The 27,876-nt window shown below is 43.6% G+C and overlaps 1 protein-coding gene across 1 annotated transcript; it reads right to left on the reverse strand.

Moving 5' to 3' along the window:
• Positions 1-1,701: 1,701 nt before the first annotated feature.
• On the reverse strand, positions 1,702-27,011 carry LOC125451758 (transmembrane and ubiquitin-like domain-containing protein 1). Its single transcript, XM_059646305.1, has 3 exons — positions 26,892-27,011; positions 7,032-8,006; positions 1,702-3,197 (listed from the first exon to the last, which is right to left on the reverse strand). Exons 2-3 carry the CDS (start codon positions 7,964-7,966, stop codon positions 2,846-2,848), a joined length of 1,287 nt encoding a protein of 428 aa, XP_059502288.1. The 5' UTR covers positions 7,967-8,006; positions 26,892-27,011; the 3' UTR covers positions 1,702-2,845.
• Positions 27,012-27,876: the final 865 nt, after the last annotated feature.

Raw genomic sequence — 27,876 nt, forward strand, 5'->3', positions numbered from 1 at the left:
CAATCACTTTCATCACTTCCTCAGAAAACACACTTGTGCGACAAGACCTCCCCTAAATAAAGCTATGCTGTTTATCCCTAATAAGTCCATTCTTTTCCAAACACAAATAAATCCTATCCCTAAGAATCGCCTCCAACAATTCCCACCACTGACGTAAGGCTCACCAGTCCAATTTCCTGGACTACCCCGGTTGCCCTTCTCCAACTAAGGAGCTACACTGGCTACTTTTCAGAATTCTGGGGCCTTCCCTGTGGAAAAAGAAGATACAAAGATCTCTGTGAAGACCCTAGCAATCTCTTCCCTTGCTCTCCCTCTGGATCCTAGGATAGATCCCATTAGGCCCAGGGACTTACCTACCTTCATGTTTTTCAAGACACAGACCACCTTCTCAACATCAACATGAACTGAATGTCTCATCTGAGAGAATGCTCTAGAAAAGTATTTCACCTTCTCCTGTCATCTCAATTTAAAGATGTGATACAGGTTTGGAAAAATGCCAGAAGCTATCCAATGGATCGATGAACAATTGACATTCTCTGGCACCCATTGTGTATGAAGCCTTCATATTGGGGGCACGTTAAGTATCAATTAGGTACTGTGTCCAGAAGAGCAGGTCAGAGGTTTGGAATCCTACAGTAACACCCAAAGCCTGTCCACACTAGCCAGGAGTTTGATGAAATACCTCCCATTCACCTGGAACATCATGCAAGAAAACTTGACACCTATGTATCCTGGGATAATGGGAACTGCAGATGCTGGAGAATCCAAGATAATAAAAGTGTGAAGCTAGATGAACACAGCAGGCCAAGCAGTATCTCAGGAGCACAAAAGCTCATGTTTTGGGCCTAGACCCTTCATCAGAGATGAAGGGTCTAGGCCGGTAAAGTTAGCTTTTGTGCTCCTGAGATGTTGCTTGGCCTGCTGTGTTCATCCAGCTTCACACTTTATCACCTATGTATCCTCTCATTTTTCCTGTCGCTGCACAGACCTCAGAGGTCCATGCATGGGTCTATCTATTGTTGCTGACACCATCCAAAGCAGGTCACTTGACTGGCAACACATCCATTCCCTCCAGCACCAACTCTCAGCAGCAGTAGTGTGTACCATCTACAAGATGCACTGCAGAAATTCACCAAGGCTCCTAAGGCAGCACCTTCCAAACCCACAATCACTTCCCTGTTTAAAGATAAAGGGAGCAGATACATGGAAACGCCACAACTTGCAAGATTCCCTCAACACCTTTCATCACTGACTTGGAAATATATCGCCAATCTTTCATTGTCGCTGGGTCAAAATCCTGGAATTCCCTCCTTAACAAGTGTGGACCAACCTACAGCACTTGGACCACAGCAGTTCAAGGAGGCAGCTCACCACTACCTTCTCAAGGGCAACAAAAAGGACAATAAATGCTGGCCGAGTCGGTAATGCCCACATCCCATAAATGCATTAAAAAAATGACTGACTCTTAACTGTCTTTTGAAATAGCAGAACAAGCTAGTCAGTGCAAGAGCAAATTAGAGATGAAAAACAAATGCTGGCTTTGCTGGAAACACTCGATTGTCTGAAAGAATAAAAAATCTGAGGGAAGATTTTTGACCTTGTTGGGAAATAGGCTGAGAGTCTGCAATCAGAGTGGGGATAATGGGCAGGTAATCCTAGTGGCAGCGTGATTCATATATCCCATAAGAATCTGTCAGGGTGTCACTATATACCATGTTTATTCAGATGTGCTATAAAGCCACATATCCAAGTTCACCAATGACACAAATACAGGTGGCAGTTTAAGCATTGTAGATGAAACAGCAAAACTCAAATACTGATGGGATTGTGAATGGGAAAAGAGAGTTCATCTTTGCCCAATGAGAGGTCCCAAAAATAGTCGAATAGAATATTTGGTGTACGGTGAGAAGCCTGTAAATGGTGAAAAAGATACTTGCGGGCCAGCTGGATGTACAGATCAAAAAGTAATGAACTGCTGTAGAAATCAAAAACCTCATGGGATGCTGACACTTGTACAGAAAGGACTAGAATACTAGGGAGTAGAAGGCAAGCTTCAGCTGTACGAATTCCTGGCTTGACCTAAACCTGAAGCATTACACACAGTTCAGGGCACCACCACATTAGGAAGAATATACTAGCCTTCATAAGAGGGCATTGTGGATTTACCAGATTGATACCTAAATTCAATTTAGGGTGAGATTTGATGGGGTTAGTCCAATTTGGGTCGGTAATTCCTGGCATCTACCTTACAGATTTGATGGAAGGATGAAAATATCAAGAGGAACGAGGTGACGAGAAAGAATTTTCATTAGTTAAGAAATTTAGAATGAGGGAGAAAATTGAAACATGACTGGCAGACTATATGAAGCATCATTGGGAAATGAATTTGGGATTGGCCCAAAGAGCTAGCAGGGCTATGATGCGCTTAATAGCTTTGCATTTGCTATAAAAATTTTAGTTTCAAATGGTCAGTCCACAGTGTAATGGAAAAGTCAATTCCACCAGCAGCAGGTCCATTTAATAAAGAAAGGGGCTGCGGCACAGTCTGCTCTTCCTTCTTGATGGGTCTACCTCCAGGTCACCACCAGGATAAGAGTTCCACTGTCCCCTCTGTGGAAATGGTGGAGGGATATGGGAAGTCTGAAAAATGTCCAGACTCCAGCCAAAAGCTACAATGAGCTTTATGGATGAAAATAGCATTGTCAATCACAGCCCTATCACAAAAAAGTTAAATCACAGCAATAATATAATCATCAGGCCTTCTAAACCATCTTGAGTTTAATTGATAAAAAGTAGAGCTTGTCATCCCTGGTGACTGGTTCCAGGATTGGCTGTGGCTAGAATCTCACCGCCTGTAAGCTCCAAAAGCCACAAAGCTGAATAGAATGGTGATGCCCACAAGTGAGATGGTGGCAGGTGCTGTGAAGAACTGTCGGTAGTTGATCTGGTAATACCACAGTACCGAAAGCATGAGGAAGAAGATTGGCAACATTAGGCCCCCAATGTTGAGCGTGGTCTCAGTGTGCTCAGCTGCATGACTCCCTGCGGGTGACTGTGGTGTGGCATTCTGCGAGATATGGCAATGAATGACACAGTTATTGATGATGTGAAGCGAGGAGAGCGTCCGTGTGTCGTCTCCAAGTAGCTGCCCCTGATAGATCAGCCGGATCTGGTGTTCCTGGTGAGGAAAGTGAATCCTGGAGGGACAGTATAAAGAGAGGGGAAAACAAACAGATTAACAAACAGCCAATAGGTACGGAAGCTGGCAGACAGCACCAATAACCCTGACAAAACCATACACTGCTTCAGCCACTACCCAGACTATGTTTATTCATGCACAAACACTTCAGTCGCTGCTCTCGTGAAGATTCTAACACACGCTGGATTTCGTATCAGAACAGGACATTCTCAATAGCTCACCCACCTAATCAGTGTGCTCCAAGTCTGAGTTGGGACATGCAGTGCCAGCAACATGCCTGACATCAATGTTGATTCAAGTTTGTCTTTACTGTGATTAAGGGGTGGGGGAGGGTGGTGGTAGTCAGGAAACGGAAGAGGAGGAGTACACAGACAAAGAACAAATAAGACACAAACATAGACAGAGCTCAAGCTTAATGGCCTAACTTCTTTTCTATGTTACCTGCACACAAAAGCCAGCTGTGCAGAATGTGCAAACACTAAGCAGCAGCATCTGACCGTGACAAAATACAAACAGCACAGATTATCCAGCACTTACCTTCACCTGGACCCACTAAGAAACCCGCTCACCCTCAACCTGCACCGAACCTCACTCTCGACCCTTATTCACTTTAACACGTGGGGGGACCCACCCTCACCCCAAACTGCCAGTGGCACCTGCATTCACTCCTGACCTGGCCACATCCTTGACCTGATCTGGCAGGACTCTCAACATGCCCTCCCTCCTGATCTAGCAGGGGTACCTATCCTCGCCCCTGACCCACCAGGGATACCTACCCTCACCCATGAACCATAAGGGGCACCAGTCCTGTGCCTGATTGCTCTGGAAACCCACAGATATACAGTGAGGAGTTTTCAGATTCATAGAATTGTTATGGTGCAGAAGAAGGCCATTCAGTCAATTCAGCATACATCAGTTCTCTTCCCTACTTCCATTTTCCTCTAATCTCTGCTCACCATTTCTGTCCAAATAATCATCCAACGCCCTTGAAATCTTCAACTAAATCTGCCTCCAGCACAGTTCCAGGCAGTGCATTCCAGACCCTAAATACTGAGTGAGTGAGAACTTCTTTACATCTGGACATGCATATGGTCACAGAAATTTGAGGGTGCATCCATGAGGATCAATGGTCGGCACAACATTGTGGGCTGAAGGGCCTGTTCTGTGCTGTACTGTTCTATGTTCTATGTTCTATATATAAAAAGACAAAGTATTGCCAAAGTGCACATAGACCCTTTACAGGACGAGCTGGAGAAATAATAATGGTGAACCAGGAAATGGCAGAGGAGTCAAAGAAATACTTTGCAGCAGTCATCACAGAATAAGACATTAATAGAATCGCAAAAATAATAAATAATCAAGGCAGTAAAAAGTGAAGGGGAAATAAATATGATAACTATCACCAGAGAAAAAGTAATGGGGCTAAAGACCGATAACATCCCTGGACATGGCAGGATGCACCCTAGCATTTTAAAGGAAGTAGCTATAGTGATAGTTGGTACACTGGCAGTCATCTTCCAGGAATCCTTCGATCCAGGAAAATACCCACAGGATTGGAAAACTGCCAATTTAGCGATTTCTCCGGCAATTTCTGCTTTTAGTGCCACTTACTCAAAAAGGAAGGACACAAAACAAAAGACAACTTTAGTCCAGTTTGTTTATCATTTCTAACGGGAAAATGTTAAGAGCCTATTGTAAACAATGTAATAGAAGAACATTGAGAAATACATAATATGATTAAACAGTCAGCATGGCTTCATAAAGGGGGTATCATGCCTGATAAATATATTAGAATTCTTTGAGGACGTAACAAGTTGGATGGATAAGGTAGGGTGGATCTGGATTTTCTGAAGGCATTTGACAAGATATCATACTTTAAGTTACTTATTAAGAGCCCATGATATTGGGGATCCCATCATTAGCATGGATGGAGGATTGTCTAACCAATAAAACAGTTAGGATAAGCAGGTGGGTACTTCCATGACAGAAACATATAAGTAGAGGAGTGCCAAAGGGATCAATGCTGGGGCCTCAATTATTTACAATATTATTAACAATTTGGATGAGGAAAGTGAAGTTACATAGCCAAGTTTGTGACTGACATAGAAATAGGTGGGAAGACAAGTGGTGGGGATGACACAATGAATCTGCAGTGGGAGCTGAGTATTATTTAAACTAGAAAAGACTTCAAAAAGACACAGCAGAGATGTTTGTGCATTACGCATGAATCACAAAAATCCAAGCTAATCAGGTAATGTGGAAGATAAATGGAATGGCCTTTATTTCAAAGTGAATTTAGCACAAGTATATAGTATCAGTATATAGCTTTGCTAAAACTGTACTGTCAGAATGGTCAGACCACAGTTGGGAGACTGAACAATTTTCATCCTCGTATCTATGGAAAGAATCGGTACTCTAAGTTTAGAAGGATGAGAGGGGATCCGATTGAAACTTACAGAATACTAAGAGATGTGGATGGAATGGTCATGGAGAAGATGTTTCCATTAGTGAGACAGACTCGGACCCAAGGGCACAGCCTCAGAGTGATGGAATGACCCTTTACAACTAAGGAGGAATTTCTTCAGCAAGTGGATGGTTAATCTGCAGAGTGCATATTGCTGAGGGCAGTGGAGGGAAAGCCGTTGTACTTCAGACAGGGATAGATAGGTTCTTGATTGGTATGGGGATCAGGGTTAGAGAGAGAAGGCAGGAGAATGGGGTTAAGAAACATATTAGCCATGATTAAATTGCATAGCAGACTCGATGAGCTGAATAGCCTGTATCTTCTCCTACATCTTACGGTCTTAACATATACTGGCATTGGAGACAGTTCAGAGAAGGTTCTTCTTATCTTATTCATCAATGTCGCCATCACTGAATAGGCCCATCCCTAACTGCCCAGAAGGCAGTTCAGAGTCAACCACATTGATGTGAATGTGGAGTCACATGTAGGCCAAGGTCAGGTAAAGAAGGCAGTTTCCTTCAATAAAAGACATTAGTGAATCTGATGTGTTTTTCTGACAATCAACAGTGGTTTCATGGTCATCAATAGACTCTCAATTCCATAATTCTACTGAATTCTAATATCACCATTGGCCATAGTGTGATTTGAAACCAGATCCTCAGAGCATTACACCTGTATCTCTGGGTTAATAGTTCAACACTAACACTACTAGGACATTATCGCCCTAGTGAGGCTCACTAGGCTGAACATAGGTACACAGTGACTTTATGAGGAGAGGCTGAGCAGATTGGGCTTGTATCCACTGGAGTTTAAGTGAATGAGAAGAGACATTATTGAAATGTAGAAGGTTTTTAGTAGGCCTAATTCTATAGATCAGAAAGGTTGTTTCCCCTCACGGAGGAGTCTAGTTACAGAGGACATAAAATCAAAGAGTATGGGGTCATCCATTTAAGACAAAGATGAAGTATTTTTTCTGAGGGTTACGAATCTGCGAAATTCTTAACTGCAGAGGCTTATATTCAGGGCTGAGACAAATAGATTTTTCAGCAGGAGGGAATTGAGGGTTTATATGGAAAAAGCAGGAAAGCAGAGTTCAGGATTATCAGATCTAGACATGATCGCATTGAATGACAGAACAGATTCAATGGGCTGAATGGCCTACTTCTGCTCCAATGTCTTATGGTCACAGTAGGTACCAAGAGAAAGGGTGTGTGTGGGACAGACAGAGTGTTAGAAAGCAGCGCGCACCAAGTGAGAATGACAGACACACATCAGATAATGAGTCATGCTATAAATTGTCTGCCTGACGGAATAACTCCATGAGCAGACGTGCCATAGAATTGAATCACTGCTGAGTGGAGTTTTTACCTCTTTACGTGTCCAATCGTGTCTTCAGGTCTAACCCGAGCTATTTTCTCAGTGTCATTCAAAAATTTTAGCCTCAGCAGGATGAAGTTGTCCTCAGTGGTGTCACTGTCTGAGCTTTGGTCATCAATGTTTAGAGTCTCCGGTTCCTCCCTATCACCAGCAGAGGTCACTCGCCGACGTAACTGCACAGGATCATGTGGTGAGGTAAGCAATTCAGGCACATCATCAATATCCAGCTGCTCAGCCCCTTTCTCGGTGGGAGATGTCTCATGTTTGGCTAAAACCTCTTTCTCCACTTTATTCCCTTTTGTTTTTGCTGGAGGTGCCACCTCCTCATACTGATTCACTCTCCCTTCCTCCCCCTCGCTCTGCATCATCTTCTCCTCTTCCTCCCCCTTCCTCTGCGTCTTCTCCTCTTCCTCCCCCTTGCTCTGTGTCTTCCTCTCCTCCTCCTCGCTCTGCTCCTTCCTCTCTTCCTCCCCCTTGCTCTGTGTCTTCCTCTCCTTCTCCTCGCTCTGTTCCTTCCTCTCCTCCTCCTCGCTCTGCTCCTTCCTCTCCTCCTCCTCTTCGCTCTGCTCCTTCCTCTCCTCCTCCTCTTCGCTCTGCTCCTTCCTCTCCTCCTCTTCACTCTGCTCCTTCCTCTCCTCCTCCTCCTCCTCCTCCTCTTCGCTCTGCTCGTACTCCTCAGCAGTGCAGTCTGACTCTGCTGTGTTGATTGCAGTTTCTCCTTGGTCTGGTGAGTGGTTGCCCAGAGAAGTGCAGTGGGGCTGCTGCTCCTGTGGGGCAATTACAGGGGGATCCTCAGCTGGTCGCGGGTCCTGATCAGCTCGTTCCACAGTGCGAGTGGAAGCCCAGGCCAGGACTAACACTAACACTGTGAGAACCAGGCCGAAGAGTATGGTGACCTCATCACCGACTCCTTCAATCACTGCCATGGCACAGATTACCGAATGCCAGAAGCACTCAACTGGGAGACTGAAAAAAATCAAAAAGGAAAACAATGAGCAGCAAGATACTCGAGGATGATTTCAGGAAACAATCTGCGCAAAAACAAAATGACCAGGAAACCTGGTGCATTAACACAAACATCATTAAGAACGTATTATTTTCTTGTGCATGGGATATGAGCATTGCTGGCTGGATCAGCATTTATTGCCCACACCAAATTGATTAGAGGACAGTGGAGAGTCACCACATTGCTTTGGATCTACAGTCACATGTAGGCCAGACCATGTAAGGACAGCAGTTTCAACAGCATGCAGGAATGCAGCAGGTCAGGGAGCATCAGAGGAACAGGAGATTTGCCGTTTCGGGTCAGGACCCTACATCAGGGCTGGGAAGGGGGCAGGAGAAGGGAGCTAAGAAAGAAATAGAGGGAGGAGTGGTGGTGGGGCTGGTAGAAGGTAGGTGGGTTGGTGATGGATGGATGCATGTAGAGGTAGTGGGGATTAGTTGGTGGGAAAGATGATGGACAGGTCGAGTCAGGTCAAGGAGGCAGGGATGAGAGGGGGGGTTGGACATCAGATGAGGCCAGGGGTAAGGAGGTTTTGAAACTGGTGAATTCTACGTTCAAACCATCCAGTTGTAGGCTCCTCCAGTTTGAGTATGGCATCACTGTGACACTAGAGACAGCCAGGATGGATATATCACCAAGGGAATGGGGGCGGGGAGAAAACAAGCCCACACCCTCTACCTCCTCCAAGACTTTCAATTCCCTGGCCCCCAACACTTCCTCTTCACTGTGGACATCCAGTCCCTGTACACCCATATCCCCCACACAGATAGTCTAAAAGCCCTCCACTTCTTCCTTTCCTGCAGGCCCAAACAGTCCCCCTCCGACACCCTCACCCACTTAACGGAACTAGTCTTTACCCTTAACTCCTCCCACACCCTACAAACTAAAGGGGTGCTCATAGCCATCCCCTTGAGTTCAAGCTATGCCTGTCTCTTGTAGGATATGTGGAATAGTCCCTCTTTCACAGTTACACTGGTGTCATCCCTCACCTCTTCCTCCGCTACACTGATGAATGTATCAACACTGGCTCATGCTCCTATGAGCTTGAACAGTTCATCAACTTCAACTCCTTTCACCCTAATCTCAAATACACGTGGACCATCTACGATACCTCCCTCCCCTTCCTGAACTGCTCCATGTCCATCTCTGGCAACCATCTCAGTACCGACATCTATTTCAGATCCACCAACTCTCAAAGCTCCCTTGTCTACACCTCCTCTCACCCACCCTTCTGCAAGAATATGATCCTTTACTCCTAATTCCTCCACTGCATCTGCTCCCAAGATGTGGCGATCCCTCCTGGGCATCCCAGATGTCCTACTTCATGGACCGCAACTTCACTCTTCCGTTGATCCAAAACGTCCTCAACCACATCTCTTGCATTTCCTGCACTTCTGCCCTGAAACACCCTCCCACCAACAAAAATAAATACTGAATCCGCCAGTTCTCACATCCGACCAACTTCCTCATCCAGTGTATCATTCTCCACCACTTCAGCCACCTGCAACCTGACCCCAAAGAGATATTTCCCTCCCCACCCCATCTGTCTTTCATAGGGACCGCTCTCTTCGTGATTCAGTCATTTGCTCCACACCTCCTCCCTCTAATCACTTCCCAACTCTCTTCCCCCTCCCCAGTCCTGATGAAGGGTCCCAACCCAAAACATCAATTTTCCTGCTCTTCTGATGCTGCCTGGCCTGCTATGTTCCTGCAGCTCCACTGCATTGACTCTGACTCCAGCACCTGCAGTTTTTGCTATCTCTGAAGGACAGCAGTTTCTTTCCCTAAAGGACATTAGTGAACACAATGAGGTTTTCCTGACACAACAGAGTGGTTTCACTGTCATCATTAGAGTCTCAATTCCAGATTTTTATTAAATTATAATTCCATTGTCTTTCATTGTGAGATTCCAACTCAGGTCGAGAACATCACCAGAGTCTGTGGATTAATAATCTAGGCTACCAACTCCAGCTAGCGCTGATTATTAGGACCCGTTATTGAGAATGGAATCACTGAATGAGACAAAAGATACTCTGTCAAAGACAGCCAGCTCAGATTTAAAAAAGGGAAGTCAGATCAGAGCAAGTTGAATTTTTTTGTGAGGTAACTTGAAATCTATAGTCATTTTAAATATCACTTAATATCTGACATTTAAGAGAATACAAGACCAATATGTGCAACTCACCTGAGCAGTCAAACAATTTTAGCTCCACAATGCCCAGTGAATCTACAGTGTATGGTGCATGCTTCAAGGTCAATCTCTCCTCCCTAAGGTGCAGTGCCCAGAACTGACCCCATTCATTCAGGACAGTCTGACTGCAGCATTGTTTCAAACTTCACTTTTCAATTTATGCCAGCTTTTTGTGATTTTACATTTGATCTCTGCAACTTCACGCTTCCAGGTTTTTACCATTTAGAAATTTTTCTGCTCAATCTTTCTTCAGTTGAAAACAGATCACTGGACTTGGACCCACAAGGACCTCCAGCTCCAGAGTTGTACTCTTGTCTCCGAATGGATCAATACCTGTGCAAGTTACTGCTCTACATGAGTCACCTGACTTAATGAAAACAGATAGAAACTATTTCTTCTGTTGGGGGAGCCCAAAAGGAATTAGCTGAATAATTGTGATACAGCATTGAAGGAGGAGATGTGAGGAAGCACTTTGACACACTAAGAAGAGTGGAAATCTGGAGCTTGCTCTGTTTTGGTATGTGTCTCTGATGGATCTTTGTGGGGAAAGGACTACAGTATCAATTCCAACGAGTTAAGACAGAGATCAGCCACAATTGTGTAGAATGATGAACAGGCTCAAAGGGCTGAGTGACATTCTCCAGCTGCCTACTTCACCCGGGCCCACGTGCGACTAATTCTCACAACCCCAAGTTTCAACAAAGCAAATGAGGGTCTGGAGAGAAGAACCAAGATGGAAAAGCCTTTCAAAAATTAGCATGTGTATGAAGACATCACTCAATGAATGTTAAAACAAAGGAAGCTTTTTAAGAATCATGACACATCTGGCCAATTACAGCCTCTGAAACAGACAAGCAGTCACTGAAGAGAACAAAGTGTGGGGCTGGACGAACACAGCAGGCCAAGCAGCATCTCAGGAGCACAAAAGCTGACGCTCACCGAAGGTTTCATGTGGTGCTGTGGTAGTATCCTTTCAGCTAGGAGGCCGAGGTTCATTCCCACCTGTTCCAGAGGTGTGTAATAACATCTCTGAGCAGGTTGATTAGAAAACAGGTTTTTTAAAGATCTATAGCGGGTCAACTAGGGAAGGGCATGTGTCACCACCTTAAGAACAAACAGCTGTCAATTTTTACAGTTACTATACATTGACACCCAGGATAACAACATTGTACCACATAGTAGGCTCTTGTTAATTGCTAGAGATTATGCTGATGTTCTGTGATTGTGGCTCACTGTACTCCCTGACAGTATTGTGTATCTGCCTGGCTCAGGCCAGTGTGCATCTTGTTGATACACACATTTGTGTTCAGTTCAGAATCATATCTGGAACTCTCTGCTCAGCACCCCTCTCCTGGCTTACTGTCTTTGCAATATCACTCCCTCACACATCCGGCAACTTACAAAAAATTACAATCTAGTTTAAATCATCTTTGCTCCACATCACTCACTCATGGTGACATGATCAATGCACTTTGTGCCCCGATTTCAGCTCAGTGCTCTGTAGGGACCACACTTCTTGAGCTAACAGGACTCTCGCAGACATCGTCAGCATCAAGGAATGGGAAACACAGGAGGTCACTAACAACTTTCTTGTGACCAACTCCATCTATTGAAAGGCTGGCTTTGAACTTCCAGAGCGACAGTGGTCACAAATAAACAGGGTCAGGACAAACCAGGGGCCCTGTGCAGTCAAAGATAACACTGTGTGGAGTTGGAGGAACACAGCAAGCCAGGCAGCAGAGGAGCAGGAAAGTTGACATTTCAGGTTGGGATCCTTCTTCAGAGAACGCCTGTGTTGTCAACCTGCACTGCTGGGACCTCAGTTCAAAACCGTAACGCACTTATGGAGAGAGGCAATTGATGTTACATATTGCCAAGGAATGGCCCATTTATAGGGGTGACAACTTGATTCTAGTGATTTGCATTCACTAAACAACATATTAGTGCCCTAAAAGACAGTGGGGTTGTCAGACAGGGCTCAGCAGTGAGCTATGTGTACATTGCAGGCTTAGAGCGAATGACGCTCAGGACAGATAAGATGCATGAAGGTCCTGAAGAAAATAAGGGAAAAAAATTTTTAGGAGCTCATTTGCATAACTCACTGGATACTGGAGCAGAAAAGACAGAAATTCGCCAAGGTGTGTTCTGCACACAAAGTGCAGGGCAGTTTAACAGAGCCAAAGGATTTTTTATTCTTCTGCTGGATGCGGACACCACTGGCTGGTTCAGCATTTATTGTCCATCAGTAGTTGTACTCAATGAGGTAATGGTGAGCTGCATTCTTAAAGTTCTGCTGTCCTTAGGGCATACATACACACACGATGCAGTTAAGCAGGGAGTTCTAGGATTTTGACCCAGTGAAGCTGAAAGAATGGCGATATATTTCCATGTCAGGACAATGAGTGGCTAGGAAGGGAACTCTCATATATTCGCTGTCATTGTCCTTCTACAGCGTTGAAGTCAGAGATTTGGCAAGTACTATCAGAGGAGCCTTGGTGAGTTGCTGCAGTGAGCCTTGTAAATGGTAAACATTGCTGCAACTGAGCATCAGTGGTGGAGGGAATGAATGAAGGATGTGATTCTAATCAAGCAGGCTGCTACGTCCTGGATGATGCCAATCTTTAAGTATTGTTGGCGGTACATCCATCCAGACAAATTGTAAGTATTCCACCACACTCCTTTGGGAAGATGAGTTGATCATTGCAGGGCTGCTAGCCTCCAGCTGCTCTTGAAACCACAGTCATTATGTGGATCATCCAGTTCAGTTTCTGGTTAATGGCAATACCCTAAAACCACTGAATGCCAAGGGCAATGGTTAGAGTTGAAGACGGTCAACGACTTGTAATTTTATTATGTAAATATTTCTCGCCACCTGTCAGTCCAAGCCTAGATGTCGCCCAGGACAGGCTGCACATGGATAATGGATTGCTTCAGTACCTATAAGTCATGAATGGTGCTGAACATTGTGTAATCATCACTGAACATTCCCACTTCTGACCTTATGATGGAGGGAAGGTCATTGATAAAGCAGCTGAAGTTGATTGGGTCCAAGTCACTATCATTAGGATATCCTGCAAGGACGCCCTGAATCTGAGATGCAGTAAATTGAAGAGTAGAGACAAGGCAAAAAAAGGTATAATTATGAAAAATGATAATATAGAAAGAGTACAAATCCCAAGTTAAGTCAGCAGATAAGGATAAACATTACAGAAATAATAAGGAGGACAAAACTGAAGCCTTTGCTTTGGAACAAAACAGACCATCGCAAATAGAAATAACAATATTATCTACCTAATAGGATAGAGATATTGTTCCAGGATGACATGGATTGGAATCTGAATATTGAATTTAGCAAGGACAGGATGCCAGGAGAAGGTAGAGAGGTAGTTCTCTTAGTTATTATTACCACATTAGTTAATATTACCTCAATAGAAAGAAACCATACACGTTTACAAAATCAACATATGGAAGTGTTTTGGGCAGAGATGAAAAATTAAAAAGTCATCACTAATGAGTGGTGCACAGGCATCCAAATAATAACCACACAGTAGGATGGAGTATAAAGTTCTTAAAACATTTTAAGGACAATTTCTTAAAACAGTACATTCTGGGGTGACCCAGAGGACACTATACTAACCAGGTATGGCAATAACAAGATAATATCTTGCAGGTGCTCCTGGCATTGCAGGCTTAAAGACGTTTTATGGACAGTCATTACAGTTTACTAATAAGATCATTCCCCCCATTTTCTTTTATTAACATTCAAAAAAAAACAAACAACCAAATTTGGAAAATCTTTTTTTTTCCAAACTGACTTTTTAAAAAAAACATTTTAAAAGGGCTTCAGTGAATGGCTGAGTTTTTTTATTCTTAATACAGAAATTAGAAACATTTATTCCATTTTAGAGGATTTTCTTTTACATTGCAAAGGTTTTTTTTTCCAAAATGAGGAGTTATGTTTTCATTCTGGAGAGTTCTACTTGTGGTCAGCTCCAGAGAAGATTGTTTTTTCCGTTGAGGAATTTATTGAAGAAGAATCATTTTTATTCAGTTAATCAGCTAAGTGGTTGATTTTGTTTAATTTTTATATGTTTAATATATATATATATTTTCTAATCTTTTTTCCATTTTAACATGATTTTCTGTAGGTAATGGAACGTAGTTTATTTTATGTATAAAGTGTTGTAGAAACCTTTTTTAGGCTTAATGCTATTAAGGCCATACACAAGGTAAAGAGTGAGATGACTAGTAGATTTAGAAAGGTTATTACGCAGCAGGATCAGTCAGATAGATGGGTGACTGTCAGGAAACATGAGAAGGCAGTTCCAAAGTCTCCGGTGGCTATTCCTCTATCAAATAGATGTTCAGTTTTTAGAACAGTAGAAGGGGATAGTCTCTCCAAGGAAACTGAAAAGGTCAGTTATTGGACACTGGGGACAATTTTTATGTTAGACAGCATTTGACGAGATTTAACAGTATTATTGTTCTAGAGGGCTCTCCTGTCAGGGGCAGAAGCAGGAACTTTGCGGCAGTGAACATAAATTTAATCAGAGATAATGGGAACTGCAGATGCTGGAGAATCCAAGATAATAAAGTGTGAAGCTGGATGAACACAGCAGGCCAAGCAGCATCTCAGGAGCACAAAAGCTGACGTTTCGGGCCTAGACCCTTCATCAGAGAGGGGAATGGGGTGAGGGTTCTGGAATAAATAGGGAGAGAGGGGGAGGCGGACCGAAGATGGAGAGAAAATTTAAGATGGTTTGTTGCTTCCCTAGTGCTAGGATGAAGGATGTTTCGAAACGTTTCAGGCGTATTGTTAAAAGTGAGATTGAGAAGCCAGAAATTATTATACATGTTGGTAAGAATGACATGTTTAGGGAAAAGATTAAAGCAGTACAGAATGAATTTGAGGTTAGGTAGAAGATTACAAAAAACCTTTAAAAAGTAATAATTTCTAGTTTACTTCCATGACTAAGCTCAAATCAGGGAAGAAACAAAAGGTTAAAGGAGACAACTCAATGGCTGAAGAGCTGGTGTATTGTTCAAGGATTCAGGTTTTTGGACAATTGGAATGTCTTATGGGATAGAAAAGACCTGTTCATAAAGGATGGATCTAACCTCAACTGGAAAGGGACCAACAACTTAGCAGGGAGATTTGTTTATTCTATTAAGAGAGACTTTATAATATAGGGAAGATGAGTGGAAGAATTCTAAGTAGCAGTGTAAATGGAAGGATTGATGGGGTAGGTTCTGAATGTGAGGCGAGCACATCAATTAGGAAAAAAAAGTCGGAGTATGTAGCAGCTTTGAAGAACTAAACTGCATTTATTTCCATGCAAGGAGTCTGACAGATAAGGCTGATGAACTTAGGGCATGTTTAAGAACGTGGGATTGGGATGTCACAGCTACAGGTATTTCTGCTATAACGTGTGTTTCATTAATGTGAATTAGATGTAAAGCAGTTGATGAACAGTGGATGCTGTTTGGATAACGCAAACTTTCTGCTGTACAGGTGGAGCGATTTTCTATAGTGATCTCCCTTTAACGCTGTTTTCTATGGCAATTTTCCATAGTGTGAGGTCACACAAGAATGCAACTATCACATTATAGGAGAAATACCAGTATTACAGAAACTTGGCAGAGAGACGGACAAGACTAGCAGCTCCATGTTCTGAGTTTTAGATGCTAAAAGGAGGATAGAAAAGGAAGCAAAAAGGGAAAGGGAGGTGGGAATGGTGGGAGGTGGTGTTTTTGATTAAGGAATACATTACTGCTGTAACTAGGAAAGATATTTCTGAAAAATCATCCAGTGAAAATATATGGGTAGAAATTACAAAAAAATATAAAAGAATGATCACTTTGATGGGATTGTACTATAGACCACACCCCCCCAAATAGTGAGAGACATTTAGAAACAAATATGTAGTGAGATTTCAAATACATGTAAGCATAATAAGGTTGTAATAGTGGGAGATTTTAATTTTCCAAACGTTGACTGGGACTACCACAGTGGTAAAGATTTGGTGAAGAATTTGTCAGATGTGCTCAAGAAAATTTTCTTTATCAATATGTGGATGCTCCTACCAGAAAAGGAGCAAAACTAGAGCTTCATTTGGGCAATAAGGCAGGGCGGGAAACTGTAGTAAAACTAGCGGAACACTTTGGGTCTAGCAATCATAATTCTATTAGTTCCATAAAAGCTAAAGTTTTAATTGTAGTAAGGCGGATATTTATGGTATGAGACAAGAACGTTTAAAAGTTGATTGGAGTAGACTGTTTGCAGCTAAAAGGATGTCAGACAAGTGGGAAGCATTCAAGAGACTGAGGATGAGAATTCAGTAGCATTTTATTCTGTTCGAGTGAAGAGCAAGGCTAGTAAGATTAAGGAACAATGGAGTGAATAAAGATATTGAGATTCTAGTCAAGAATAAGAATTTTTTTTAAGACATGGACAGCACAGTTCAACTAAATCACTTAAACAATATAAAGATCACAGGGGCATTCTTGAGAGAGAAATCAGGAACACAAAGACAGGATATGAGATAGCAATGGTAGCTGAGGTTAAGGACATTCCAAAGAGATTCTACAAATACATTAAGAGCAAGAGTGTAATTAGAGTGAGGGATGGCTCCTAAAGATCAAGGAGGTCGTCTCTGTGTTGAGCAACAGGAGATGGGAGAGATACCAAATTAATATGTGTGTCAGTTTTTACTGTGGAGAAAAATGGTGTCTAGAGAACGCAGAGAAATAAACTTTAAAATATCAAAGACAGATCACATTACTGAAGAGGAAGCTTGGGAGGCCTTAGAGAACATAAAGGTGGATAAATCTCTGATCTGATCTAATGGATACTGTTGGGGGAGATGGCTTACTAGGGGAAGGCAGCAGTAGCCGGGTTCTTGGCACCATGGCTGACTTTGCTGTACAGAAGGGCGGGAAAAAGAGTGCAGGGGCGATAGTCACAGGGGATTCGACTGTAGGGGAGTAGATAGGCAGTTCGGTGGTGAAAAATGAGACTCCAAAATGGTAGGTTCTCCCCCAGGTGCACGGGTCAGGGATGTCTCAGATTGACTGCAGCACATTCTGGAGGGGGAGGGTGAACAGCCAGCTGTCGTGGTGCAGATAGGCACCAATGATATAGGTAAAACAACAGGATGAGATCCTACAAGCAGAATTTAAGTAGTTAGGAGCCAACTTAAAAAGTAGGACTTCAGAGGTAGTAGTCTCAGGATTGCTACCAGTATCACATGGTAGTGACAGAAGACATGAAAGAATAAGCAGGATAAATAAGTGGCCTGAGAAATGGTGCAGGAGGGACGGGTTCAGATTTTTGGGACAATAGGACCAGTTTTGGGGACTATTACAAATTGGGCAGTCGACACCTGGACAGGAAGGGAACCAATGTCCTAGGGGCTACTTTTGACAATTCTGTTGGGGAGGGTTAAACTAATGTGGCAGGGGGATGGGAACCAAAAGAGGTGGTTAGTGGACAGTAAGGAGCTGGTAACTAAAGCCTGTAAGGAACTAGATAATGAAGTCTAACTAAGGGGAAGAATAGGCAGAGAGCAGATGATGAAGTGACAAAGTTTATAGATGAGGGAAGGGCTGTCGTTATCATATTCATGAACTTGAGTAAGGCAAAGGGACAGGTGGCCTGAGGTGCATTTGTTTTAATGCAAGAAGTGTAAATAGGTATGGCAGATGAACTTAGGGCTTGGATTAGTACCTGGGAAGAATAATGCTATTGCTATTACTGAGACTTGGTTGTTTAAGAAGGGTAGCAAGGATAATCCAGGTAATTATAGACTGGTGGGCCTGACGTCAGTGGTGGGGAAGCTGCTGGAGAAGATACTGAGGGATAGAATCCATTTACATGAGGGAGAAAATGGGCTTATTAGTGACAGGGAGCATAGTGTTGTGCAGGGAAGGTCATGTCTTACCAACTTGACAGAATTCTTTGAGGAAGTGACAAAGTTGATAGATGAGGGAAGGGCTGTAGATGTCATATACATGGACTTCAGTAAGGCGTTTGATGAAGTTTCCCATGGTAGGCTGATGGAGAAAGTGAAGTCACATGGGGTCCAGGGTGTACTAGCTAGATGAATAGAGAACTGGCTGGGCAACAGGAGGCAGAGAATTGTAGCGGAAGGGAGTTTCTCAAAACGGAGAACCTATACCAGTTGTGTTCCACAGGGATCTGTGTTGGGACCGCTGTTGTTTGTGATATATGTAAATGATCTGGAGGAAGGTATAGATGGTCTGATTAACAAGTTTGCAGATGACACTAAGATTGGTGGAGTAGCAGATAGTGAGGGGGACTGTCAGAGATTACAGCAGAATATAGATAGACTGGAGAGTTGGGCGGAGAAACAGCAGATGGAGTTCAATCCAGGCAACTGTGAGGTGATGCATTTTGGAAGATCCAATTCAAGACTGAACTATACAGTAAATGGAAAAGTCCTGAAGAAAATTGATGCACAGAGCGATCTGGGTGTTCAGGTCCATTGTTCCCTGAAGGTGGCAACACAGGTCAATCGGGTGGTCAAGAAGGCATATGGCATGCTTTCCTTCATTGGGCAGGGTATTGAGTACAAGAGTTGGCAGGTCATGTTGCAGTTGAACAGGACTTTGGTTCAACCATATTTGGAATACTGCGTACAGTTCTGGTTGCCACATTACCAAATGGATGTGGATGCTTTGGAGAGGGTGCAGAGGAGGTTCACCAGGATGTTGCCTGGTATGGAGGGTGCTAGCTATGAAGAGAGGTTGAGTAGATTAGGATTATTTTCATTAGAAAGATGGAGATTGAGGGGGGACGGTGGATAGCAAAAATCTTTTTCCCAGAGTGGGGGACTCAATTACTAGGGGCCATGAGTTCAAAGTGAGAGGAGGAATATTTAGGGAGATATGCGTGGAAAGTTCTTTACACAGAGGGTGGTGAGCGCCTGGAACGCGTTGCCCGCGGAGGTGGTAGACACAGGTACGTCAGCGTCTTTTAAGATATATTTGGACAGGTACATGGATGGGCAGGGAGCAAACGGACACAGACCATTAGAAAATAGATGACAAGTTAGACAGAGGATCTTGATCGGTGCAGGCTTGGAGGGCCGAAGGGCCTGTTCCTGTGCTGTAGGTTTCTTTGTTTCTTTCAGAGGGTGCAAAGGAGGTTCACCAGGATGTTGCCTGGTATGAAGGGTGCTAGCTATGAGGAGAGGTTGAGTAGATTAGGATTATTTTCATTAGAAAGACGGAGATTGAGGGGGGACCTGATTGAAATCTACAAAATCATGAGAGGTATAGAGGTATAGTGAATAGCAAGAAGCTTTTCCCCCCCCAGAGTGGGGGACTCAATTACTAGGGGTCATGAGCTCAAAGCGAGAGGAGGAAAGTTTAAGGGAGATAGGCGTGGAAAGTTCTTTACACAGAGGGTGGTGGGTGCCTGGAACGCATTGCCAGCGGAGGTGGTCGAGTTGGGCACGATAGTGTCATTTAAGATGTATCTGACAGATACATGAATGGGCAGGGAGCAGAGGGATACAGATCCTTGGAAAATAGGTGACAGGTTTGGATAGAGGATCTGGATTGGCGTAGGCTTGGAGGGCTGAAGGTCCTGTTCCTGTGCTGTAATTTTCTTTGCTCTTTGTTCTTTGTAATGTATCCCAGAATGTTGTGGGAGGTAAGGGAGGAATCTACAAGACCCCTTGCCGAAATATCTGCATCATCTATAACTACGAACGAGATGCCTGATGGGTGGCTAATGTTGTACCTCTGTTTGAGAAAAGTTGTAGGGAGAAAGCAGGGAACGATAGACCTGAGAATCTGACTTCGGTTGTGGGAAGTTGTTGGAGGAGATTATAAAAGATAGGATTTACGGACATTCAGAGAGGCCAAAATTGCTTAGGGATTGTCAGCATTGTTTTGTGAGAGGAAAATTATGTCTCACAAACTTGATTGGATGTTTCTGAGGAAGTTACCAAAAAGATGATGATAGCACAGCAGTAAACATTTTTTTGGATTTCAGTAAAGCCTTTGACAAGGTTTTGCATGGTAGACTAATTGACAAAATTCGATCACATGGAATTCAGGGTGAGCTAGCCAATTAGATACATGATTGGCTTAAAGGCAGGAGACAGAGTAATGGTGTAGGGACAGTAAGAACTGCCAATGCTGGAGATAGCGACAACAATGTGGAGCTGGAGGAACATAGCAGGCCAGCAGCATCAGACAAGCAGGAAAGCTGACGTTTTGGGTGGGACCCTTCTTCATAAATGGGTAATGGTGTAGAGTTGCTTTTCGGACTGGAGACCTGTGACCAGCAGTGTTCCAGATCAAGCTGGACAGGGTTCAGAAGAGATTTACTGTGACGTTACTGGGTACAGAAGGTTTGAGTTATAAAGAAAAGCTGGAAATGCTGGGACGTTTTTCACTTTTTCACTGGAGTGTTGGAGGTTGAGGTGACCTGGTAGAAGATTATAAAATAATAACAGGTACAGGCTGCACAGTGGCTGGCACTGCTCACAGCGCCAGGTACCTGGGTTCGATTCCACCCTTTGGAGATTGTCTGTGTGGAACCTGCACATTCTCTGTCTCTTCATGGGTTTCCTCTGGATGCTCTGGTTTCCTCCCACAGTTCAAAGACATGCAAGGTAGGTGGAGTGGCCATGCTAAATTGTCCATAGTGTTCAGGAGTGTGTGGATTCGGTGGGTTACTCACAGGAAATGCAGGGCTGGGGGAATGGGTCTGGGTGAGATGCTCTTTGGATGGGCGGTGTGGACTTGTTGGGCCGAATGGCCTGTTTCCACACAGCAGGGCTTCTATGACACTCTATACATACAGTTAATGAATCATCATAGAATCCGTGCAGTGTGGAAACAGTACATTCGTCCCAACAAGTCCACACCACCCCTCCGAAGAGATTCCCACCCAGACCCATTACCCATGTCTAACCCAACTAGCCTAAACATCCCTGAACACTATGGGCAATTTAGTATGGCAAATGCACCTACCCCGCTCATCTTTGGACTATGGGAGGAAACTCAAGCAGACATGGGGAGAATTTGCAAATGGTGGTTGTCTTTTTCCTAAATTGGGGAACTTCAAGACAAGGGGATACATTTTTGAGGTGAGAGGAAACAGATTTAAAAAGGACGCAAGAGGCAAATTTTTTATACAGAAGGTGATTCATGTGTAGAATAAACTTCCTGAGGAAGTGGTGGGTGTGGGAACAATTACAACATTTAAAAGACATTTGGGTGGATACACAAATAGGAAAGGTTTGGAGGGATATGGGCTGGGAACAGACAGGTGGGGCTAGTTTAGTTTGGGATTATGTTCAGCACAGACTGGTTGGACCAAAGGGTTTGGTTCCGTGCAGTATGATTATGGCTCTATAAAGTCATGCTGAAGTTGGGGGCATGTATTTAAAGTGAGAGGGGAAAGTGCAAAGGAGATGTTATGGGGAAGTTTTTTAAAAAAAAGAGAATGGCAGGAGTGTGGACCGCACTGCGAGGGGCAGATATAAGGGATTTTTAGATAAGCAGATGATTATGCAAGGAGTGGAGGAATATGGACCAAAGACAGGTAGGAGGGATTAGTTTGATTTAGCATCTTATTCAGCATAACATCATGGGCCGAATAGCCCATTCCTGTGCTGTACTGTTCTACATAGGTTGCAACGATATGATCGAATGTCACATTCATTATGGGAGGGAGCAGCATAGGCTAAAGGCTAGTATTTGAAACTAAAACAAGGAATCACGAAGGCATGAAACCAGAGCAAGCTAAAATGTGAACAGAGTAATTTAACTGAGAGAATTCCATTGTATCTGTGTTGACCTCAGCAGGAGATCCACCATCCATGGTTAATTAGAAATGTTAAAGAATGTATCAATTTTTTTAAGAAAAGCATATAATTGGCTCAAGATGGTTAGCAGGTGAGAAGATAGTACAAAATATAAAAAGACGCAAAGAATAAAACAAGGATGGCAAAATGATACTATGCAAATAGGCTAGGTAGAAATATAAAATAGTAAGCATTTCTACTGCAATGTAGAAAGGAGGAGTTAGCAACGTGAGCATTAGTTCTATAGATCACGACTCTACAGAATTAATCCTGGAAAATAATTCAATGGCAGGAAACTGAGCAGATATTTTGTATCAGCCTTCACTGTAGAGGATACAAGTAATATCGCAGAAATATAAGAACAAAGACTAACATTTATATTGCATGCTTACTGGTAGGTAATTAGAGACTGCGGTGCACTTGCATGCTATCTCTATGTTAATACACAGGGCCCTGATCTTTGCAGACACAAAGAACATGTACATGCATTGAACCTGTCTCAACAAAACAGGTGGCTGCCATTCTCTGGGTCATTCTAATACCATGACCAATCAGGGTCAAACTGTATGATTTAAAATATAAACAAAGGCTGACAGGTCGCTGTCAATTAGCATTGTCAGGTGCCTTCTCTCCAGCAACATCTTTACCAATCCAAGAATCCACTTGCTAATGAATCAGCCCTCTCCACTCATGAAGTATGCATGTTGGCTCCTCCTTAAAATGGTATTCTTGTGAATTGCTCTGATGAGTGCAAGACAAACAGTTTCATCAAAACGTATCTCAGGGCTTAGGTTTTAACAGAAGCATCTACATGACATAATTAATGTATTGGGTACAGTTTTCCAAAATCACATACAAGGAGAGGGTTCTATCAGGTTGAAAAACAGTGAATGTAATGCGTGAAAGTAAGCATGCGTGAAGAAAGCAAACAGTATGTTGGCCATCACAGTGCGAGGATTCCAGCACAGGAGCAGGGATGTCTTGCTGCAATTGTGCAGGGCCCTGGTGAGACCACACCTGAAGTACTGTGTGTAGTTTTAGTCTCCTTATCTGAGGAAGAATATTCTAGCTAGGGAGGAAGTGCAAGGAGGGTTTACCAGGTTGATTCCTGGGATGGCAGGAATGACGTACGAGCAGAGACTTTAGAAGAAGAAGACATGATCACTGTGAAACCTATAAAATTCTAACAACGCTAATTAGTTATTGCAAGAAGGATGATCCCAACGAGTAGGAAGTCCAGATCAGGGTCACAATTAGGGGACGGCAGGGTGGTCCAGTGGTTAGAACTGCTGCCTCACAGCAGGGATCCAGATTCATTTCAGCTGCATGCGACTGTCTGTGTGGGGTTTGCACATTTCCTCCCATGTCTGCATGGGCTTCCACCCACAGTCCAAGCATGAGCAGGTTAGGTGGACTGGCTATGAAAAATGCAGGGTTACAGGGATAGGGTAGGGGTGTCAATCTGGGTGGGTTGCTCTGGACTTGATGGGCCAAATGGCTGCTTCCAAACTGTAGGGGTTCTACGATTCGAACAATCCAAAGGTATAGCTTAGGCCATTAATGACTGAGTTTAGGGGAAATTTCTTCACAAGGCAGCACGAGCCTGTGGAATTCTCTGCCACAGAAACTGGTGAAGTCAAAACATTGAATACTTTCAAGAAGGCATTAGATATAGTTCTTAGGTCAGAAAGGATGAATGGGTATGGGGAAAATGCAGGAACAGGGTTCTAAGTTAGATGGTCAGCCATGATCTCATTGAATGGTGGATCAGGCTCAACAGCTAAATGGCCTGCTTTTGCCCTTATTTTCTATGTTTCTATTTGAAAAGGGAGAAAGAGGAAACTGCAAGCTAGTTAGTTTAACGTCTGTCACAGGAAAATGCGGGAAGCCACAATTAAAGTCATGACCATAGGGCCATTTGAAAAATTCAAGCTGATAAGGTGGAGTGAATGGGGTTTTCTGAAATGGAAACTGTATTTAACCAGTTCATTGGAATTCTTTGAAATAGCATGTGCTGTGGATAAAGTAGAACCAGTGGACACAGCAGACATGAAGGTAGTAGAATTACCAGTAAGTACTACCGACAAGATGCACCGCAGAAGTTCACCAACGATCCTCAGACAGCACCTTCCAAACCCACGACCACTTCCATCTAGAAAGGCAAGGGCATCAGACGTATGGGAACACCAACTCCAAGTTCCCCTCCAAGCCACTCACCATCCTAACTTGGAAATATGTCGCCATCCCTTAACTGTCGCTAGGTCAAAATCCTGGAATTTCCCCCTCGAGTGGCACTGTGGGTCAACTCACAGCAGCCCACATCCCAGGAATAAATTAAAAAACATTGTATCTTGAAGAAAAAAAAAATCAGTGGTGCAGTAAATAGTGAGGAGAAAAGCCATCGTGTCCTACAGGATGATATTGACAGGCTGGTCAGACGACCTAAACAGTGGAAGCTGGAATTTAAAGACAAAACTTGAAAGATGATGCCTGAAAAGGCAACAAAAAGGGGATGGAGTTCATGAATATTTTTAAAGCAAGGCTTAAGTAGCAAGATTTTGAATGAATCAGGGGGTCAAGGGTTACGGGGAAAGGCATTTTTAATAAAGATCACACTGTAGGTCCTGCTGCAGTTCAGCAACAGCTTGAATTTCACATTCATATAGAATAGTAAATTACTAATAAGGAGGAAGTGTGGAGAATGATTGTCTATTGTTAAGATTAAGTGACCAAATCCATCTAAGATGCTGGCAGAAGTCAGAAGGAAATTGCAGGGATACTGGCCATAATTTGATACAGCTATGTTGCCAAATTTGGAAAATTCAACATACCACAGCGTTATTAAAAAAAAAATGAAAAAATAAATCCAGCAACTCCAGGTTAGTCAGTTTAACCTTTAATGAAAATGCTTTTATAAACGATAATCTAGGACAAAGTGGATAAGTCACTTGGGAAAAGTACTCCAGATGTGAAAGCAAATCTTGGTTAAATAACTTGATTGGGATTTTTGATAAAACAAACCGAGAAATGGATGCGGTTAATGCATTTAATATGAAGTATCGAACTTCCAAAAGGCTTTAGATGAAATGCTACATAACACACTGATCAGTAAAGTTAGTGTCATTGATGTAAAGAGATATTGGCAACAAGACAAAACTGATTAATTTGGTAAAGTGAACACCAAACGTATGATAATGAACACAACTTGGGTGCACAGGATATGGCTGAATTCTTAAAAATTGTGAACTGAAAAGGACAACGATAAATTGTAGAATGACACACACAGATTGGTGGAATTGCAGGTGACACTTCCTTTATGCTTTATTCATGGATGTTACTGGCGAAGGCAGCATTTATTGCCCATCCCAAATTGCCCAGAAGGCAGTTCAGAGTCAACCACATTGCTTTGGATCTGGTGTCACATGTAGTCCAGACCAGGTAAGGATGGCAGTTTCCTTCCCTAAAAGGATATTAGGGAACCAGATGGGTTTTCCCCCAACAATCAGCAATGGATTCACAGTCGTCAATAGATTTTTCATTCCAGATATTTTTATTGAATTTAATTGCTACAGCAGGACTCGAACTCAGGTCCCCTGAATGTATTTCCAAGTCTCCAGATTAACAGTTCAGTGATAATACCACTCGGCCATTGCCTCCCCCTTTACTATTTCATGTAATTAAAAATGTGACATTTTGGTGGGAACAGGAGACAGAATACAAAGAGGATGAAACTGTAAATAAGGTATATTTGCAGAGGTACCTAGAGATATATGTACAAAAATCATTTAAGAGAGGTTGAGTGTGTCAATAAAGAATAGAGTATCCTAGCCTTTATCAATAGGGGCCAAGAGTACAAAGGAGTCTATGCTGAATTTGTTTAAAATAGAGGCTCAGCCTCACCTCAAGCAGTGTTTGGGTACAGGCTATGCAAATTGGAGAGGAGGCATTGGATAGGTGATCTTCTCAAGTGTACAGAAGAGATTCATCTTGATGTTTCCCGCATTAACTAGAAGCTGCAATGGAGCAGTGTACAAGAGATAGTGACGTGTACTATCTACAAGATGCACTGCAGAAATTCACCAAATATCCTTGGCCTTCCAAACCCAGGATCAGTAGGAACTGCAGATGCTGCAGAATCTGTGATAACAAAGTGTGGAGCTGGATGAACACAGCAGGCCAAGCAGCATCAGAGGAGCAGGAAAGCGGACATTTCGGGCCTAGATCCTTCTTCAGAAATGAAGTTCCTCAATAAGTTTGGCCATTTCCGAAGAAGTGTCTAGGCCCGAAACATCAGCTTTCCTGCTCCTCTGATGCTGCTTGGCCTGCTGTGTTCATCCAGCTCTACACCTTGTTACCTCTCTTCTTCCAAACCCAGGGCAGCTTCTATCTAGAAGAACGAGGGCAGCAGATACATGGAAACATCACTCAATTCCCCTCTGAGCCACTCACCATCCTGACTTGGAAACTTATTCCTTGGCTGTTGCTAGATCGAAATCCTGGAACTCTACCTGTTCTCTGCCCCCACCCCCACCGAGGGCAAGGTGGGTCAACCTACAGCTCCTGGACTGCAGCAGTCTGAAAAGGCAATTAGCCACGTCCCAGGAAAGATCATTTTGGAGCATTCACCGCACAGGAAGATCCCACACTAGTACGGATGGAAGTCTCTGGGAGAGGGACCCCGAGACAAGGCGGCACTACCACCCGCGTCTCTACTTGAGCCGGGGCCACGGGTTGAGACCTGCTCCGGGCCACGCCCAGAGGCACCGAGCAGAGCAGTGTTTCTAGTTCTCCCAGCAACAGGCGGTACTCACAGTGCGAGGTGGTGGCTCCATGTTGTTCCCGGGCCTCTGGCTTTGGCGTTGGCTCAGGCTCAGCATCAACTGCAGGCCGCGGAGCAGCGTCGCGCCGTGACGTCAGCACTTCGGACTGCCCGGCACATGGTACGACTCTGACGTCAACACGCCTGTTTAGGTCATGACGCCAAGGTGCGTGCCATCATGCCATAGAGTACAGCGCGTTTGCGCACTATCAGGGATAGTATACTGAGTTAAAGGACAGAATCCTGGCGGCTTTTCACCCCTTCTCTACCTTCCACATTGAGGCGAGAAGCACTGCCATTCTGCCTATGGGTGGTAGAACATGTACAGCCTCTGTATCGGTGAAGGATAATGGCGGTCGAAGTTCCCAGCGTACACGGCGAAGAAGAAAGTCACGTATTGAACTAATGGGAACCTCGGCTTTTATTGGGAGCAGCCAGCGGCGCAAGGCCCTCTGGGAGGCACTTGCTGCCATTCCCTCACCCTGTGGAAAAAGTAAATGCTCCATTAAATAACGTCTATTTCAATTTAAGTGCACCCAAATGCCTTTAAACCAACCAGCGGTAGTCACTTCATAAAATGCTGTAAATATTTCCCTGACTACACGTCATTTGTCCAACTGCAGCCTCTTTCATGTCAAAAGTGATTATAGTGTGGTGGAAAGGCTTGAAAAGCTAGTTTGTTCTCATCAGATGGAGCAGATTAAGAAATAATTGAGAAGGATGTTCAAAGCTAACCACTAAATTCAGAAGGCCAGTAAATAAAATTGGCTAGACGGCTGCGGCATGGTTTCATTTCGTGCACTGATTGAGGTTACAATGAAGAACACTCTTTCTCAACCTCTGCCCTCACTTATGGTTAGGTGGCCCTCAGGGTGAACTAGTCAACTCTCACGCTCTCTCTCTCTCTCTCTCATAAGAGATTAGCCTATGATCTGATAGAATTGAGGTGACACTTGCTTTACTTCTATAGATTCAGC

Source organism: Stegostoma tigrinum, chromosome 5 (genome assembly GCF_030684315.1).
Source record: "Stegostoma tigrinum isolate sSteTig4 chromosome 5, sSteTig4.hap1, whole genome shotgun sequence".
NCBI classification, from domain to species: domain Eukaryota; kingdom Metazoa; phylum Chordata; class Chondrichthyes; order Orectolobiformes; family Stegostomatidae; genus Stegostoma; species Stegostoma tigrinum.

What these genes read in the sequence shown, in the direction of transcription:
- LOC125451758 (XM_059646305.1), bottom strand. Translation starts at nt 7,966, where the DNA reads ATGGCAGTGATTGAAGGAGTCGGTGATGAGGTCACCATACTCTTCGGC. An exon ending in ACGATTGGACACGTAAAGAG is followed by an intron (nt 3,198 to 7,031) that starts GTAAAAACTCCA and finishes CTGTCCCTCCAG; the next exon opens with GATTCACTTTCCTCACCAGG.